General features: G+C 44.8%; 1 protein-coding gene across 2 annotated transcripts in view; it reads left to right on the forward strand.

The window, feature by feature from the left end:
* Positions 1 to 18,170, forward strand: part of Ptprg (protein tyrosine phosphatase receptor type G) — a 683,725-nt gene that overhangs the window by 612,874 nt on the left and 52,681 nt on the right. The window contains exon 14 of one of the 2 annotated variants that reach the window (XM_055599059.1): positions 10,971 to 11,057. The exons of the other annotated variant lie outside the window; for it this stretch is intronic. Within the exon in view, the coding sequence (XP_055455034.1) occupies positions 10,971 to 11,057 (87 nt within the window). The remainder of the gene's footprint in view (positions 1 to 10,970; positions 11,058 to 18,170) is intronic. 2 annotated transcript variants of the gene reach the window in all.

Below are 18,170 nucleotides of genomic sequence, written 5' to 3' on the forward strand. Positions count from 1 at the left end.
CCTGAAAATGGGCAGCACTACCCCCTGAGCTGGCATCTAGGCTGAAGAGAGAGAGGGGAAAGAGAAGGCTGGCAGAGTGCTAGAATTCCTTTCCTCTGCTGATTTGTGGAGGTGAAGTAACTTTATGCCACCCCATGCTCCTGCAGTGAAAGACTACGCTCAAACTGTGAGACTAAATAATCCTTCCTCCTCCAAGCTGCAGCTGGTCAAGGATTTGCTCATGGCAATAAGAAAGGGAACAAAAGAGCCAGTGGCGGCAGGCATAGTTCAGTTCCTCCTCATCTTCTTCCCATCACTTCTGTTGTGTTTGAGGCACAGCATCCTGTGGAGACAAGTAAAGCAGATGTTAGAGTTTAGTGAGCTCCGCTGTCATCGCCTTGTACTTCAGTGGGGCAGGCAAGAAAGCAAGGTCTAATATGTATTCCAGAGCTCCAGTGAGAAATAGAGAAAACTGCATCTGGAAAGAGGACGTTCATGGCTGGGGCCTGGAGTGATCAGAGTGGCTGTGAAAATCCTGATTGGGCAATCATACATGAGCAAAGACCCGAATGATGGGCTCCATCCTAACCTAACCAAATGCCCTTTCTAGTGTAGGAGGCAGCATGTGAAAAACAACTAAGGCAGGAGCATGCCTGGCATGTTGAGAAATAACCAGGAAGTCAATGTGATTGGAGCACTGGAGTACAGGAGAGACAGTCCAGTGGGGAGAGGCTGGGTCCCAGACAGCCTTTGGACTTTTTACTTTTTTTTTTTTTTTTTTTTTTTTGGCTTCTATTTGTTGAGACAGGGCTTCTCTGTGTAGTTCTGGCTGTCCTGGAACTCACTCTGTAGACCAGGTGGCCTCAGACTCAGAGATCTACCTGCTTCCACCTTTTACTGCTGGGCTTATAGACACGTGTCACCAATACCTTGCCTTTGATGCTAATGTGAGCAGGGATTTTACAGAAGAGTGGTGTGGTCTAAACTTATAATTACTTGCCGCTGTGTGAAGCAGAGATTGGAGATTGTGAGGAAGAGAAAAGAGGCCGGGAAAGGTGTGTCTTTGGTTCACAGGAGGCCTTGGTGTGAGTGGTGACCCTCCTTTTCCACAGGTGAAGGCTCAGCAGGAGGTGTTTACTGGTACATGCTCTCACGTCATTTCTCAACTGAGGAGGACTAGATACATTGGTCATCTTGGGTTCCCCAAATATGTGACTGTAACTCCATTTGAGAGTATAGCACAGTGGTTCTCAACCTTCCTAATGCTGCAACCCTTTAATACAGTTCCTCATGTTTTGGTGACCCCCAACCATAACATTATTTTGTTGCTACTTTGTAACTGTAATTTTGCTAGTTATGAATTATAATATAACATTGATATGCAAACATATCTGATATGTGACCCCGTAGTGGTCAAGGCCCACAGCTTGAGAACCACTGGAGAGGTTCTGTAGCTGCTACTCTGCTGACCATGTCTTCTAATCCTGCCATAAAGAAGCACCTGACCTGGGCAATGGTGTGCACACCTATAATCCCTGTTTGGGAGGCAGAGGCAGGAGAATCTTCGAGTTCAAGACCAGCCTGGTCTACAGAGTGAGTTCCAGAACAACAAGGGCTACACAGAAAGAGAAAAGAAAGAAAGCATGGGTAGAGCCAAGCATGATGGTACCCCCCTGTTGTCCCAGCATTTTGAAGGTAGAGACAGGAAGACTGCACATTTGAAGTCAACCTGGATTTTACAGCAGGTTTACCTCAGCCTAGGCTACATAGAAAGGAGTCAGAAGGGAGGGAGGGACAGAGGGACAGAGGGAGGGTGGACAACTTGTACCAAGCAGTTCTGGGGGGGGGGATAAAACTAGACCACATGCTACACTGTATCCTCTCCCAGATCCTGAACACTGAGAAGGGCTGGGCACGGAGTGGCAGGACAGTCACGGAGATCAGGCAGCTGAAGCACTCTGATTCAGGAGGGGCTTGGAATGTAGGATGACAGCTGTGGACCACCTACTCTTCAAGGCACACTTTCCCTGAAGACTGAAATGATAACTGTTTATGTTTCTGAAAAACTAAGTTAGTACAAACCTAGTCATGCCAAAATATTATTTTTTTTTACCCCGAAGTTTGGCTTAACGTACTCAGACTGTTAGGCCTAATCCAGTAGAGTCTATGTTTGAGCTTTCTACCAGACATTCAATGGCGGTGCACAAAAAGGACTGTAAAAGAAAAAAAAAAATCCTGACAGCAAGAAAAATAACATCATGTTAAGATGGCTGTGTTGGCAAAACAAGAGAACAGCCTAGAGGGGACAAGGGCCTGTTTTTCTATCCAAATTTCTTCCCTGTGATTAACATGAAAGGAGGCAGTACTAGGGAGCTCACATAGAGAATTGGCAAGTAGGACAGGGACTTGTGTCCCCCACGGGGGCGTGGCTTTGAAGCTAGAGCAGAGACAGTGGGTGGCTGAGATGAATGACAGGCTCACCCAAACCTCCAGGGCTGTATCCTCAGGGGGCAAGCCTGGCGCCCACAGTGGCAGCAGTCTTTTGCAGCCAGTGTTACAGATTCCGAGCATTTTCACCTGGAGGCGGTGACGCTGCAACTTAATCATTCATGAAAAAGTGGAAAAATCAAACCCAGAGTGTCTAAATTCTCTCCCTGCCTTTCCCCCTGCTGTGTAGTTTGAGAGTGTGATCATTTTCAACAGGTCCACTACAGGGGACAGACACTGTTCCAAACACTCGAGTGGCACCCATCTCCTGTGATCTATACAAATCTGTGTGGTAGTTGATAGGTCTTTCCTGGGAGAGAAAGAACTGACATTTGTTGAATTGCTGCTATGAGCCAGGCAAAATGCAATGTTATCACAATACCTTTTGATTGTATTTGACACACAAATCAAATTCTTTCAAGTCGTATTGACTCTTTACACTGAAAGTTCCAGGGACATCAGGCGTGGCTGTTCTTGGAAGCTAGAACAATACACAAGGACATGGCTGGCACAGTTCGTTCTTCATGGGCGCCCTCTGGCCTATGTTAGACTTATCATCCCAGCAGAAAGGGACTTTGTCATCTTATAGTTCTAGTGAGGTCCCAAAATGATGTCTGACTTTGGTCATCTGTCCACCTCTAGAGTGGCTTGGGCTGGAAAGCAGAGTATGCCTGTCATGCCTGGATTTCACTCTAGAGCCCCAAGTTTGCCTTACAGGTATTATCCTCAGAAACATGAACTGAAAGCCAGCAGTGGGTGGTTTTTCAGGGGACTGTCCAGACTTAGAAAGGCAGCCAGTTTAGAAGAAGATTCGGCTGAGTATTCTCTCATTTGTGAAGTTATGAAGCCACTTCTGTCATTGCGTAGACATGGCTTTGTATGCAGGAAGCAGCAGTGCTTACAGGGTTTGCCCCATACATTGTGGGGTGCTTGGTGATTCAGGCCCAAAGCCCTGTGGCCCGCAGGGCTCATTAAAGAATTAGGTGAGTGATGTAACGGACTATAAAGAACGTTTAAAGAAAGGTAGGTAGACGCTGGGCTTCAACCCAGCCTGGAAGGAAAGTCAGGTCCAGGGAAAGCTCCCTGGGAAGTTGATGACTGAAGAGCTAGAATTCGTGGGAGGAATCGGGAGAGGAATGAGCCTGGAGAGAGAGAATGTCCTTCAGCCAGCAGATACACTGGTTCAGTGTCATGGGAACAGCCTGCCTGGCAGCAAAGGCCCTACAAGTACTGGATGCCATTGCCCTGAGAGCTACTGAGAGGCACTGTGGGGCTGCAGGTGCAAGAGGCGGCCCTGAGAGGCAGACCATGTCGTGGTGAAGTAGGGACACCAGTCAGAACCTGGATTTGAAGCCAGACTCCACCAGACTTACAGCCTATGTGGAGAATGCACAGGTATTCTTAACAAAAGTTGCTGTCATTCCCAAAGGTGAAAGTTGGTTTTGAGGGTCTGAAAAAGAATAGTGTTTCTCTCTCCCTCTCTCTCTCTCTCTCTGTCTGTGTGTGTGTGTGTATGTGTGTGTGTGTGTGTGTAAGTTATAGATGTAGCTATAGTATGTGTCAGTAGTGTAAAAGCTGTTTTGGGTTTAGAGTCAGTAACAAGAGCCAGAAGACATACCAGGGGGAGGTCAGCTAAGAGGTACTGCCTTCAGCGAACATTTGCCCTCCAGTCTGAGCTTCCTTACCGATGAAGCAGTTAGAAAGCGTGCACTGAGTGCATATGGGCAGCAGTAGAGGCTGTGAGAAACGTCTGCCCTGTGTGACAGATGGGGACTAAGTACACACGTGCCACAGTGTTATGCCAGATCTGACTGTAAGGAAAAATAGACATGGAATTCTGGGTCCTTGTATACCTGAAATGTTCGGAAGTGAGAAAATAAAATCTATAGATCAAAACAAATACCTTTTAAATGTAGTCACTCTTTGTAGCTGTACATAATTTCCGGTAATCTTACGGTGGCATAAGATGGGCTTGAAAAAAAATGTTAGGAATCTCCTTCTAGAGTTTATTCTTTGGAATGATCTCATTATGCACAGTAGCCTAGAAATAGCTCAGTCATCAATTTAGAGCTAAGTATAGTATAAATGTAGGTTAAGCAACTGAGCAGAACTACTTTGAGCCAAAACGAAAGGGTGATTATAAAGTTAATAAAAGTGCTTCAGATGATGCTTCGAATGTGCCTAAATAATTCCAGAGGAGGGCATCCCTATGTAGGAACAGGGTAAAGAAAGCTCCCCACCCCCACCCACACCCCCGGGGAAACAGCTTGGAAACCCGGGAGCCATTCTTTCTTACTCAGGGCTGGCTATACTGTGTAAGCTTCATTAGTGAGTGCAGCAGACTCATGGCCTAACAAGAAGGCGGGTTTCCTTCTCACCCTCATGAAGTCTGACAGGGTCAGGCTGTCCTCCAGTGTAGCCCCACTGTCTGGAACTGCTGCATAGGAAATGAGAAATTGCCTTAGCCTCTGAGGACTTAAGATGAAGTCATAAGCCTACCTGTGTTAATGAAGAACCTCCACATGTGTCATCATATCGTGTGCCAGCATACTTGCCCCAAAAGGGACAACTTCATTACTCCAGATTTGCTCAAACAAACAAACAAAAATGCGGGCACAGACTTGAGATACCTGAGAGATCTGGGCTAGAGTCCACCAGGGACTCTTGAGGAGTAAAAGCAGGTGGCGGTGTCCGTCTGCAGCGGAAACGTACTTGGTCGGACTTCTAGTTGAAGTGTTGTAAATGAGATGCTAGAGTTTGCTTCTGAATGGCCTTGCAGAGAAGAAAAACCCAAAATCTGTAAGAGTGCAGAAAGTTCAGTGAAGGTAGAAAGATGCCCACGCAAAGTGGGGCAAAGGACGGGGTGACGGGGCAGGTGGCAGAAAGGAAATCCCCAAGTTAGTGCTCGCCTCCTTTAGCACATGGCATCCAGTTGTGTGCGTGAGGAATATTACAGGTTTCCGTGGTTCAGGGCTGCTGCAAATGAGTCAGAACAACTGGGGGAGAAGTTCAGAGCTCTTGAAGGTGCTGGAAAAGAAAATTTGCCATTTTGGCCTTCTGACTCTAGGTATTAATAGCCCAGGCTGAACTTATAGTGAGAAAGCTCACTGCCATGCTTTACCATGGAAAGGTGCTTGTATGGCACTAATGCCCTGAAAAGATGTCCAGCAGAACAGCTGCTGCCACTCCAAAGAGGAATGTTTTTGGATGATACCTTCTCAATTTATGTAATTTGAGGTGGATGCTAGAAGAAGTACCAGGCATGTTGGGATGTGCCATTTGTTGGGCAGGTGTTATAGCACAGGTTAGCTACCTTGAGCCAGTGTACCCCTAGAATTGTGATTATTGTGAAGTAAGATGTTTGTGAGTGGCTTTTGTGTCCCTTAAGGGCTGAATATCCCAGATTTATTTATTTATTTTTTGATGTTTTGTTTTACTATTTTCAACCTTGTGCTCCGCCCAAATCAAAGTACAGGTCTTTAGTGGTAGAGCCCAGATTTGAACCCAGCTAACTTGACTTCATAGTCCACCATTATATGTACTGTTCACCGGGAAGGAGTGTACATGCATGCAGAGACCAGAGGACGGCACTGGATGTTCTGCTTTTTCTTTTGAGACATGGTCTCTCCCTAGGTCTACAGCTAGGCTAGACAAAATCCTCCTGTCTCAATAGCCCTGGTGTTACAGTCTAGAGTTGAGGGTATGGCTTTATACACGGGTGAGAAACCAGACCTCATGTTTTCCCAGTTCTTGCCCACTGACCCACCTATACAGACACACACACGCCAGCCCAGATAGGGAAGTTATGTGCAGGATCGGAACAGTTAGTTATTCCTTATGTAGCCTCCTTTTGCCTCTGCAGGTCAAACAGACACTACAGGCAAAGGAGCCATTTGGCTGCTTTTGGGTGATGTTTTCATAGTAATGGCCACTTGGCCTGGAGGGGCCAGATAATAACCAACTTGGGCTCCAAATTTGTCACAATTATACGAACGAAGCTTTGAGAAATAATTATATTTTCAGATGTTCTGGGAATGGAATAATGATGTATATTCAGCTACATCTCTATTAGTTTGAGAATTTGATCTTGAATAATGTCACTTACTTAGCCTTTGTCCCAGCTGATTAATGCTAATGCCCTTAGTTTAGCATCTCACTGACCATAATTTTAGCTTGAAAAGGGACTTCACAGGTATACAAAGCAGCCTTGCTTCTCATATAGGCCTAAGGTAACTTCGTGGGTTCTGGATCATAGGATGGTAAGCTTTATCAATGGAAAGTGTAACCTCTGACTGTAGGCTTAAAGTTTGGTATTGCTCTCATCTGACAAAGTCGTGTTCCTCTTGATCATGTGACCAAGCCATTTGTAAACTTTGTGGCAAATCAGCTCACGTCAGTGAGTCACAGCTGCAGGTGGAAAAGTCTCTTTTACTTAGTTACATCTTTAGACCTTTCTACATATTGAAACCTCATTAAGAATTCTGTTCATCAGGCAGAGGTGGCACACACCTTTATTCACAGCACTCAGGAGGCAGAGGCAGGAGGATCTCTCTGAGTTCAGGGCCAGCCTGGTCTACAGAGTGAATTCCAGAACAGCTAGGGCTACACAGAGAAACCCTGTCATGAAAAAAACAAATAAACAAAAATGAATAGTGTTCATCATCGTGAACACATGTGAGTTTTGTTGACACTATAGTTTTTTTCTTCCCTGGATGTTCAATGGGAGTGAATATGAAAGGATACAAACTACAGATGTGTAGGAGATTCGTGTTGGCACAATGGAGGCTGAGACAGACAGAGACACATGGGCATGGAGTGTGGCATGGCTGAACACATGTGCTTCTGTGGAAAATGTGGTCTTTCTCCAGTTACCCAGTAGTGACGCTGACGGTCAGAGAGCAGCTGTAGGCAGGCACACAAGAGCATACTCTGAGCCCAGTGCTCTGGCAGCCAGCACTTCCCTGCTTCCTGGCTGTGGCTTTAGGTGCTTGTCTGCTTTCTACCCTGGCAGAATCCTAAGGAGATAGAGTACTAAGAATTTGCCTTTTCCTAAGTAGGTGGCTAAGGAAATAGTAAATATGAAACTGCAAGTAGAAGCCACCAGTAATTGTGGAAGGAAAGAAAGCACACATTAGGTTGTTTCCCCGTGAGGTGCTAGGGGAGTGAAGCCTTGTGCATACTAGGTAGGTACTCTTACCACTCAGCTACAACACTTTGGTTTTACAATGGGCTTATAGTAAGTTGCCCAGCTTAGCGTCAGGTGCACATTCCCCTACTGCGGCCCCCTAAGAACCTGGGACAGCAAGTGTGCTCCACCATTTGCTGCATGCATTATACTTCTGATCCTACAGAAGCCCTATATGGTGGTCAGGGCATCAGGAGAGGAGCATCCGTGCTCCGAGGGAGGAAATGGTCTCCAGGAAGGAAGACTGAGCAGGATCACACAGCTCATGGTATTAGCTTATCATATCTAGGATTTTGCAGTGATGAACTAAGAAAGCCTTTATGGCTGACCCGTTTATTCCTCCCTTTGTGATTCATTTACCACTTCTTACCACCACGCACCACTCACAGGGTGCAGGAAACAGGATTCCCGCTTTACAGAGACTCATAGCTCAGCAGAGGAAATAAACAAGTAAATAAAGGTTATCTCAAAGCAGTGATCTGTATAAATTGGCCCGGTCTTTTTAAATTGTGCTACTTGAAAATAACATCTAACTTAATCTCCAGCTGGCTGTCTCGTTGCATGGTGAGACCAGCTACACTGGTCTCACCCTCTGTAGTGGTAACACTGAGATGGACAGAGCCTACCCTATGGCTCCTTTGTGATGGCCACTGACTGATTGCCAGGGTCTTTGTCCTCACTGCTCTTCCTGCCTGATTCCAGGTTGAATTTGTGCCCCAGTGGGCACGAACCATAACAAGAGCAACAGTGAGTTCTTTATGAAACTTTACCATTGTTAGGCTACAATGGAAAGGGGTGAGAGCCATTATCTTGGAGAAGATGTTTGAGCTGTGACTATGCAGAAAAAAAAAATTGTAAATAAAGCTCAGACAGAGGCAGCCTTATAGATGCTAGGTCATAGTCCATTTAGCACAGCCGTAGGTGTGTCCTTCAGACCACATTTCCTTCATGTCAAGCAAAAGCCACTTTCTTGGCCTTGCGTAGGCATTCTTCCAGATGGTTCTTCATGTACAAAATACTATGTTCAGTCTAGCTGCTCAGTATCTTCTTATGTTAAGAAAATAAGAATCAAAAAGTGGAAAAACTGGAGCTTCCAAGTCATTTTTGGTGGCTTTGTGCAGTCATCTTTAGCCTTTCCACAAACAAACCAGTCATAGGTGTTTTATGTATTTGGGGGGTTTTGTTTGTTTGTTTTTCTAAATTAATTTCTGCGTGTGCAACTCATCTCTATCTAGAACTTATCTCTCTAGCTGTAGTTCAAGATTCTTTAACAATTAGAAATAGTTTTTTACTATTTGGCTGTCCAAAGCCTGAAAAATGTGTCAAACCTATGGAGAGCTAAGACACGTTTTACGGTGCCAAAATAAGGCTTGCCATGGAGGTTTGGGATTATGGTAACTGGTGTTAAACTGTCTTGCCCCGAGAATCTGAAAGGAATGGGGGTGGGGGACGTTTTGAGGTCCCCAGCTGTTCCAGGAGATGGGCACTTTTTTTTCCTCCTTTTCCTACCAACTGTTCAGGGAGAGCTGAGTCACGTGGCAGCTAATGCCTCCGATCCCAGGCAACTTTTTGCTCAATAACTGTTTCCCAAATGGCTACTCAGGGGCCTTTCAGAATTCATGAGAGCTGTCAGTTGTTATAGTAACGGGCCCCCTGCTGTCGAGTTGGCCCCGAGATGCCAGTCTCAGCTCTTGGAACACACAGTCATTAGACAAAAGCGGGGAGGGAAGCACAGCTAAAGGTTGCCATTTAAACATGTTTCTTGAGACTTCAAAGACAGCATGGGTTGTGCTGGGGAAGTGCTGCCTGACACAGTTTTAAACGGAGTTCACTCCTTAGGAAACAAACGCTGACTCCTTGGGCAATTGTTGTAGGCTGGGTAAACCATTTTCTTTCAATTGCTCAGAATTCACCACACTCTCTCTCCTTGTGCTCACTCAGGTTACCCTTTGGTTGTTGGAATATTGGTTACTGATTTACGGCATTTGTTTCTCACTACAGTCTTGTCAGTTTATGGGTGGGGGTCTCAAGAGCCTGCGACTGTGTGCGAGGAAAAGCTGCAGAGATAGCAGGCTCTGCTCCAAAATCCCCGAAAGAGTAAAGCTGGCAGAATTCAGAGCAGGGCTAAGGGTTTTTTAAAAGTCTAAATATTGCAGGAAGCTGCAAATTTCAAGTTTTTATGAAAATTTATAAAAACATTCCAACATACTTGGGTTTCTTCGGATTAGTGTTTGCAGCCACACAACGTGTTCATGATGTTTCGGGGACAGTCATTGTAGTGACAGAACAGTCTCAACAGAGGGAGACAGGAAGTTCTGGACGCCCACAGCCCCTCCCCCCTTCAACCTTGTTCCCAATCAAGTTCTACTTTCTCCAAGGTTGGCTCCTATGGCGAGCACTTTTGTGTAACAGTCAGTCCAGTACTGACCAAGGTAACTTGGAGCTTGTTTATGACAGGAAAGGGAAAACATTAACACTAGGAAGCTAGAGGTGTTTGTTCCCAGAAGGAAGCGGTTGCTAAGAGGTAAACAGTGTCCCTGACCTTGGGTTTCTGTGCAGGGATCCCACTAAAGAGAAGGTTATTTATTAGAGTTTATCTTTCCAGAGACTTAGAATAAGGATCATTTCAGTGTGAAATCCTACAGCCCGGGTGGCTTGGGGCCACCAACTATGATCAGCCACCTGAAAGTGTTTGCATTTGTCAGAAAGTGCATCCTTCGCATAGACAGGCAGCTCTCAGATGCTGAAGTATTTAAATGTTGAAGAGACTCTACATAGAGCAATAACTTGCCAAGTACTGGCCCTGTCTGTCTGCAGTGCCTTCGATGTAAAAGTGATTATCCAGAAGTGACAAGAACACACACTGAAAAGACAAAGCCCCTGATCTGCCTAATGCAGAGAAATTGGTGGCAGAAGGCAGGCCACGTGATAGACACTGGGCAGTGGAGACCCAGCAAGTTCTGGGAATTCCTATACTCTTCGGAGCTGTCTGTTTGCTGGGACAGTGTGCCAGCAGAGGTGAAGAGCGGACATCTGGATGAGGTCATGAGTGTGACCCCCTGACTTCTACCAACATAATGCCACCTTTGGATGCATAAACCATTGCCTTGAAGAACAAACCTGCCTGTGTTTCTTGCCTTAGCACTGAGACCTCCCTAACACTGGCCATTTTTGCCCATGAGTTTCCCCTTTTGAAAATGTCACAGATGAAGCCTTGCTAGTAGGGATGTTTGGAGGGAGGGCTTTGGTGTGCGACGCTGGGTGGCCAATTGAAATACTGTCTTCTACACATGTTCTCTTTTGTCTTTTGTCCATTTAGAGGGTGTAACAAAATAAAGTCCCAGGGCTTTCCCAGACGTTCCCGTGAAGTGCCTTCTTCTGGGGAGAGAGGCGAGAAGGGGAGCAGGTGAGGGCGGCCCAGCGTAATGGGGGAGTCTCAATGGCTGGGACTGGCTTGCGGAACTTCTGTTTTGTTGCTGTGGGGGTGGAAGTCTTCTAGAGAGAAAACGCTGATGTTCACGCGTTCTACCACATGCAGTAAGATCTATAAAGACCAGTGGTGCCTCCAGGTAGCCGCTGTCCATTGCAGCAGCTCCAGCGCGTGCTTGCTTTGCTTTTTTTCTGTGGGCTGGGCCGTATTTTCTGTCTTCATTGGTAGTACTGTGGGCACGCTATGTTTGCGTGTCTGTGTGTATGTTGCATCCGTTTTCTTTAAAAAAAAAAAAAACCTTCAGATCTTGCATGTTTAAAGCTTTGTTTTTTTTCAAAAGAGCATAATGCATGTTTAGAGCTTTGTCTTTTCACAAAAAGCATAATCCTTATGAATGAAAAGTATCTCATTTCATAAATAAGGGGTTAAAACCAGGGAAAAGACAGAAAATTGACAAATGTGCTTTTCCATAAAGAAGTAAGTGTGCATGAATATGAATTCTTAATACTCTGAGTACTAACCTGAAGAATTTTATGCAAAACAATTAAAAGTTGTAAATGTAGTCTTAATTACTGTACTTGAAACTCTTGAGAATATTTACATAAGCCTTATCTCCCATAAACTGTTTTAAATTAATAATATTATAATACTAAATTATTAAGTAGGGTAGTTAATCGACCTGGGTCATAAGTAGTACCTTTTTGCCTTCAGTAAACCAATTTATAAAACTTATATCTAACACATGGAATGGCTTTGTCTCTGTTGGTTGTAGTAGATGAAATTTCAGGTCTATTCCCATAATAATCAAGCTGTAATGCCTGAGGAGGGATTTTGATAGGTTACTGAGAAAGCCCATGGCTGCCTGTCTTATGCTGCACAGTTCTGGCCCTGCACTTGGCTCGTGGACACTGGTGATGTCATTATTCCTATGATCTTTTTTTTTTTTTAAACTATTGAAGTTTTTGATTTCTAGTATACTTTCAAAACAATTTTTTAAAAAATGGAACCAGAAACCTCTCTTTTTAGCTTTAAATTCAAAAATCTTACCTTAAAAGAGAGGGGTCTATGGACATCACGTGAACAGTTGTTATGCCCAGTCCATGATGACATTTCTTCCGTAGACATCACATGAACAACTGCTAATACCCAGTTCCTGATGACATTTCTTCCACATACATCACATGAACAGTTTTTATACCAAGTTCCTGATGACATTTTTTTGATGGACATCACTTAACCCAGTTCATGATGACTTATCTTCAACTGAAATCACATGAACAACGCTTATGCCTGGTCTGTGATGGCATTTCTTCCTGTCGTCCTTTAAAGAACCAGCATGCCTTGTGTACAACACAAAGGTCGTCCAACCTCTAGGGCTCGAAGACACAGTACTCAGACTGTGCCTGGCCTTGAGTAGGGACGTAGAGGTGGTTCAGGCCTGTGCGCTTCAATGAGTAGATGCATCATGTCTGGGCTTTGTTACAAGAAATCTGATACTTCTCTACCTAAGACTGAGGGGAATGTGTCAGTTCCACCTAGGTCCAAGCTACAAATCATCTTGAGGACCCACAGGCATATAGGGGCTCTGTCTTATCTGCGAGTTGCCCGGTATAAAATGCAGTTTTTTTAAAATAGTGTGGCTACGAACACAGACCTTGACTCAGAGACCTGTGGTTTGTGATGTTAGTTCTACCACTTCCTGGCTCTCCAGGGATCTTCAGGGATCTCTTTGAGACTCAGTTTTTTTTTTCCATCTAGATAATGGGTCTATTGAGAACTCTTCTTCATAGACTGGCCCTAAAGATTAGATTAGGCAGCATGTATGACCTTCTCAGTTATTACCCAAGAAGAGGGAGACATGAAGGCTCTGAGAAGGTAAGTGACTTGGCCAGGCAGTCCTGCTGACCTGGGGCCTGCAGTCAGGCAGCTGGATCTCAAGCAGGTCCTTTGTTTCCTGCTCTGTGCTGTGTTCCCTAAAGAAGAGCTGGACCGATAGAGTCTCTATCCTCAGGGGCTCAAGGCTTCCTGCTCTTCTTGCCGATGTGATTCCTCCAAAGCGTACAGCTACCCAGCCCCTGGTGTGTTCTGAATGCTTACGGTCCCTAACTCACTTGCCCTTACACTGCACCCACGCGCCTCAACTACCGCCCCAGGTCTATACGAATAGTTCTCTGGTGCACAGGCTGCCACCTCTTCCAAGCTGCTGTTGGAGGCTGGAATACAGTAGGACAAGCAGCCTCTACCAGCCTCCATGTCTACATCGCCCCCTCCTCTCTCTCATCTCTTCTCGTGGCCTGAGAGAAGAGAAGCCTCAGAGATGCCGAAAGGGTAGCACTCCACACAGTTGCCGTAGCTGCACGACCCTGATGTGGCATCAGCCTTCTCCCCCAGCTTTCTACAGTGCTTTCCATAACTATTCTTTTATGGACACAAGACAGGACCAAGCCTCTGAGGCCCCAGATCATGAAAGGTGTAGGCTAAGGACAAAACTATAATAAACAGACTCAGGTATTAAAGTTAAAAAAAAAAAGTTGGCTTAAATTTTGAATAAGTAGTATTTTACATCATCTAAAATAATAAACTTTAAAGTCATATATACCCTCACAGTTCCATCAGCCTGCCCTACTCCCCACTTCCTCACAAATAGGTGGTCATCTTTGCTAGTTTATGTATTATTCAAGTTATATATCTAAACAAATAGGGATATCTCTGTCACCTTTGTTTGCGACAACACAGTTTTCTCTAGGCATCTATAGATCCTCTATTCTTTTTGTGTGTGGGGGGGGGGGTTAAGATAGGCATACCATGATCTATTTGAACAATCCTCCAAGGCTGCCGATTTTCTGACAGCACAAGACTACACTGAATAGCTTTGTTAATGTGTCATTTTGCACATGGGTGAATACAGCGGCAGGATGAACTCAGGAAACTGGTGTCATCGCGGGCGGTGCTTTGCTAGATGGCACCACACCGCCCTCCACCTCTGATTCTGAGGGGCTTCCCTTAGCAGCATGTGTATCTGCTGGGCACCACGACCTTTTTGCTGAGTCACTAGACATGTAGCAGTAATGTCAGCATACTCCCAGTGTGCTGCCATTTTACTATAAATAAGATCGAACCACCTGGTTTTCTCCTCTGCACTATTTGTCGAAAACAGTGGTTCTCAACCTTGCTAATGCTGGGACCCTTTCATACAGTTCCTTGTGTTGGTGACCCCCAGCCATAAAATCACCTTTATTGGTTGTACTTTTCCTAGCATTATGAATTGTAATGTAAATATCTGATAGTCAGGACATCTGATATGTGACCCTTATGGAAGGTCACTCAGTCCCCAAAGGGGCCATGTCCCACAGCTTGAGAAACGATGCTTTAAATAGTCTCTTCAGATGGAGAAACTTGTTACAAAGTTCTTGTGTGGGTGCTTTTCTTTTTTTAATCATAGTCAGTTCTTGATCATTGGAAATTTCAACTGGATGACAGTGACGTGTTTTTGGAGACCTCGTCCCAAGTTTCACAAGTACTGCTGCAATGGGGAAATTCAGTGAAAAAGTACATTGCACCTTCTTAGATCCTGAAATATGAAGGCTATTGAGAATATTACAGCAAGCCAGACATGGTGCTGCACACCTTTAATCCCAGCACTGAGGAGGCAGAGGCAAGTAGATATCTGAGTTCGAGACCAGCCTGATCTACATAGTGAGTTCCAGGACTATGTAGAGATCCTGCTCCACAAAGCCAAACAAAAACATAAGAACATTACAGTAAAATAGTCATTATGTTTAGGAAAGAAGCAGTTAGCAGACCATTTTAGATGGTACCTCAGAAAGATGATGTGTGTTCCTCCCCTCCTACTTGAACTGGTCTAGACTTCAATGATGCTCTTAACTGCCTCATGTCAGTAGGTCTGGCCTCGGTGGTGAGCACCTGGAGCCTTTTCCTGGGTGCTCAAACATTCCAGGCTAGAGTGCAAAGGCACAGCAACTGCCAAAGACCCTGGTGTCAAGCCATTCTTAGGTCTCCACTGAGTCCTGCAGATGAACTGTGAGGGTCTCATTTCCTTGGACGTGGCTGAAATGTTGAAAAGAGCATGCTTGGGTTACTGGGTGTGGCTTAGGGATTGACCCTGCTTCCTGTTCCTGGAAAGTCACCCCTTCCCAGCAGTCATCTCTATGGAGCTGCAAAAATAATGTCGAGGGAGAAAAACTTTTATCCTGAGGCGACGTTTATGTCTGCAGTTTGTTCAGTTCCTCCCATTATTTACAGAAAGTCACTACAGGCGTCTGTATCATCCAATGACATCCTCACTGTAGAAATCACTTTGTAGAAATCACAAAAAAAAAAAAAATCATTTTTTTGCCACTTTCACTTGTAGCAGGAATGAATTAGGACATTGTTGCTATCCACATAAAGGCCCAAATATCTGGGAAGATTTTTCTCCTCACTTAATGTCTGCAGTCCCTCTCCTGTCTATCCATCTTTTGGGTGTTTTTTCTCTTTTCTCTCCCTTTCTTTCCCTCCCCTTTCACACTGCACACTCCACTTGTCCAGAGTGTGTCAACCACATGTCCAGGAATCCCAGCAGCCCTGATGTGAAACATGCCATTTTAATATTCCCCCAAAGCACTTTCTGATTTGTCAGATTTTGTGTCCCCTTTCATGGCTTAGAAAATATGCCAACTAGAAGCATATTTTGGTTTCTGAATCTTTCATGCTGGAAGAGCCATTCTGGAGACTGCACTTGTATAAACTTAGCTGCATAAACCGGATCACTTAACAGGCAGTAAGGACAACTTAACGGCAAGTGAGTTGTTGTGTATGAAAAAATCTCAACTTAGAACTGAGTCGGGCTGCCTTCCAAGCTGGGCCGGGAGTAGCTTCAGGCAGACACTCCTGAGGGAAAGCCCGGCGATATGCACAGCCTTTCCCTTTTATTGTTTGTCACTTCTGTTTCTGGAAACATTTTGCCCTAATAAATCAGTCTGAGCCTTTTTAACACAGCTCTCAATCTCTCTCTTTGATGGCCCGTTACTGTTTGCAGCCTTGCATTAATCAATGGCTCTTACGCATACAAACTTCAAAGCAACACACCCATTTACAAAAGTAAATATTAATGGGATTTCTATTCCTGACAACATGAAAATAAATGAGATTATTAGTGGGTACAGCACTGTAAATTCAAATGAGGGAAGTCTATGAATCGTTTAAGATTGCTTAATTAATATTCAGTAGCGGCTCAGCCAACTGCCCACTGTAGTCTGCAATTAGAATTATGTTTCCACACTGCTAACAAACCCTTTCATACTCTGGTATGATTATAAAACCATTGAGCTTAATTTGAAGATAGTGAGTGTATACCAACATTTGTTTAGTTTGCACTTGCGAGTTTTTATATCTGAAAACCGTGTTAGGATTCCCCTCCAGCCCATAGCCCAGCAACTACAGCACTAGAGAAACAGTGCTGGACCCAGCTAAAGACTGAGAATGGAAACAAGATTGTCAAAAGGATGGACACTCTGGGCCAAAAGTCTGTAAGTCTCAGAAGCTCCTGCTGCCATTAGAGGGGCTTTTTTTTTTTTTTTTTTTTTTTTTTTTTTTTTTTTTTTTTTTTTTTATAGAAAACACTGCTAAGTGCCACTTTAGATACTAGACGCATCCTAGACTCAGTGTCTACCCTTTGTTTCAGAAAAGGTATTGGTTGCCTACTTACTCACAAACACTTGTCAGGCAAGCAGAAAGAGATGGAAGAAAATTGCTAGCCCACACCAGAGGTCATCTAACCAGGCACCTGGCCAAAACAGAAGCCACAGAACGGGAGTGTGTTCTGCAGAAGTGCAGGCCCTCTGGGTGTTCTGCCTCAAGTCTGTGTGAGATTCCTGGAAGGAAGAGGGAAGGGTGCTAAAAACCTCAAGTTTTCCTGCTCATCTTTGTAGTTTGCTCTGTATCGTTGGCAGAGCAAGGCTCCGTAACTGGATTATGCTATTGGAGCAGCTGTTTGTGTGCGTGTCATTAGTCATGAGGGCCAATTAAAAACAGCCGAACCTGCCATGTGGCGGCACCTTGTGTGCTTGGGTGAGAGCTGAGGACTGGAAGCTGACAGCTGATGCAGGTCACTGTCTGCAGCATCCTGATGACAGACAGCTTTTGCTGTCAGAACAGTACAATGCTCGAGTGTTGACAAAATCCCTCTCCTCAAAATAGGTCTCTTATTTGAAAGAATGGAAAGTTATTTTCAGAAATGTTAGCTAAAGAACAACATTTGATGACCCATAAGCCTCAAGTGTCCTCTGGACTTCTAAAAGTCACACACACACATGCACATTGTTCAAAAGAAGGAAAACAAAAGCCAGACATCCCACAGTTCTGGACCACAGTGGTGGGAGGTGGCCTTGAGACCTGGGGAGCTGCTAAGCGGAATCCACAGACTAGAAAAAGTGCTGGAGAAAAGATCACACCTCACCCCCTGTTATCATTTTTACTTCCAGTGAAGGCTTTTTTAGAAACCATTCTAAAATGTACAAGTCCATGTTCGCTTTCTCAGAGAGGGATGACTACGGAAGAAAACTGTTCCTGTCTGGCTGTCTTGAACTTCTGTGGAAGTGATGCTAGATTAATACATTGGGTGGCATTGATCCAGCACCACATGTGTTTGGAGGCCTGTGTACCTTCAAGGTGTGTGGCTTTTGGAGACTGTCTCATTATGGCAGGATGCTTACTGTGGGAGAGACAAGCCAGAATCTTGACCAACTGAAGAAGCAGGAGAGATATGTCTCCCATTCCGTCTCCTCCAACCACTGGCTTGAACTGAGAAAGTACATCGTGCATGTGAGGTCGTCCCCTTCCTGCACCCTTCTGGAGGTGTTCACTCTAGTGTCTCATAATACTTCTTCATTGATGAAGTTGTATGGTAGGAAGTCACGTCCCCCTATGCCTTCCAGATTCTTCATGTAGACAGACACTGGGAACTGAAGAAACCAGAATACCGCACAGTAATTGATGTTTAAGTAAATACCACAAATTTAGTTCTTTCACGGAAATTAAAAGGACTTTTGCTGTCAGACAGGCAGAGTAAGTCACAAGGGTGATTTAAGA

Source organism: Psammomys obesus, unplaced genomic scaffold (assembly GCF_907164565.1).
Source record: "Psammomys obesus unplaced genomic scaffold, mPsaObe1.curated_primary_1811, whole genome shotgun sequence".
NCBI lineage: Eukaryota > Metazoa > Chordata > Mammalia > Rodentia > Muridae > Psammomys > Psammomys obesus.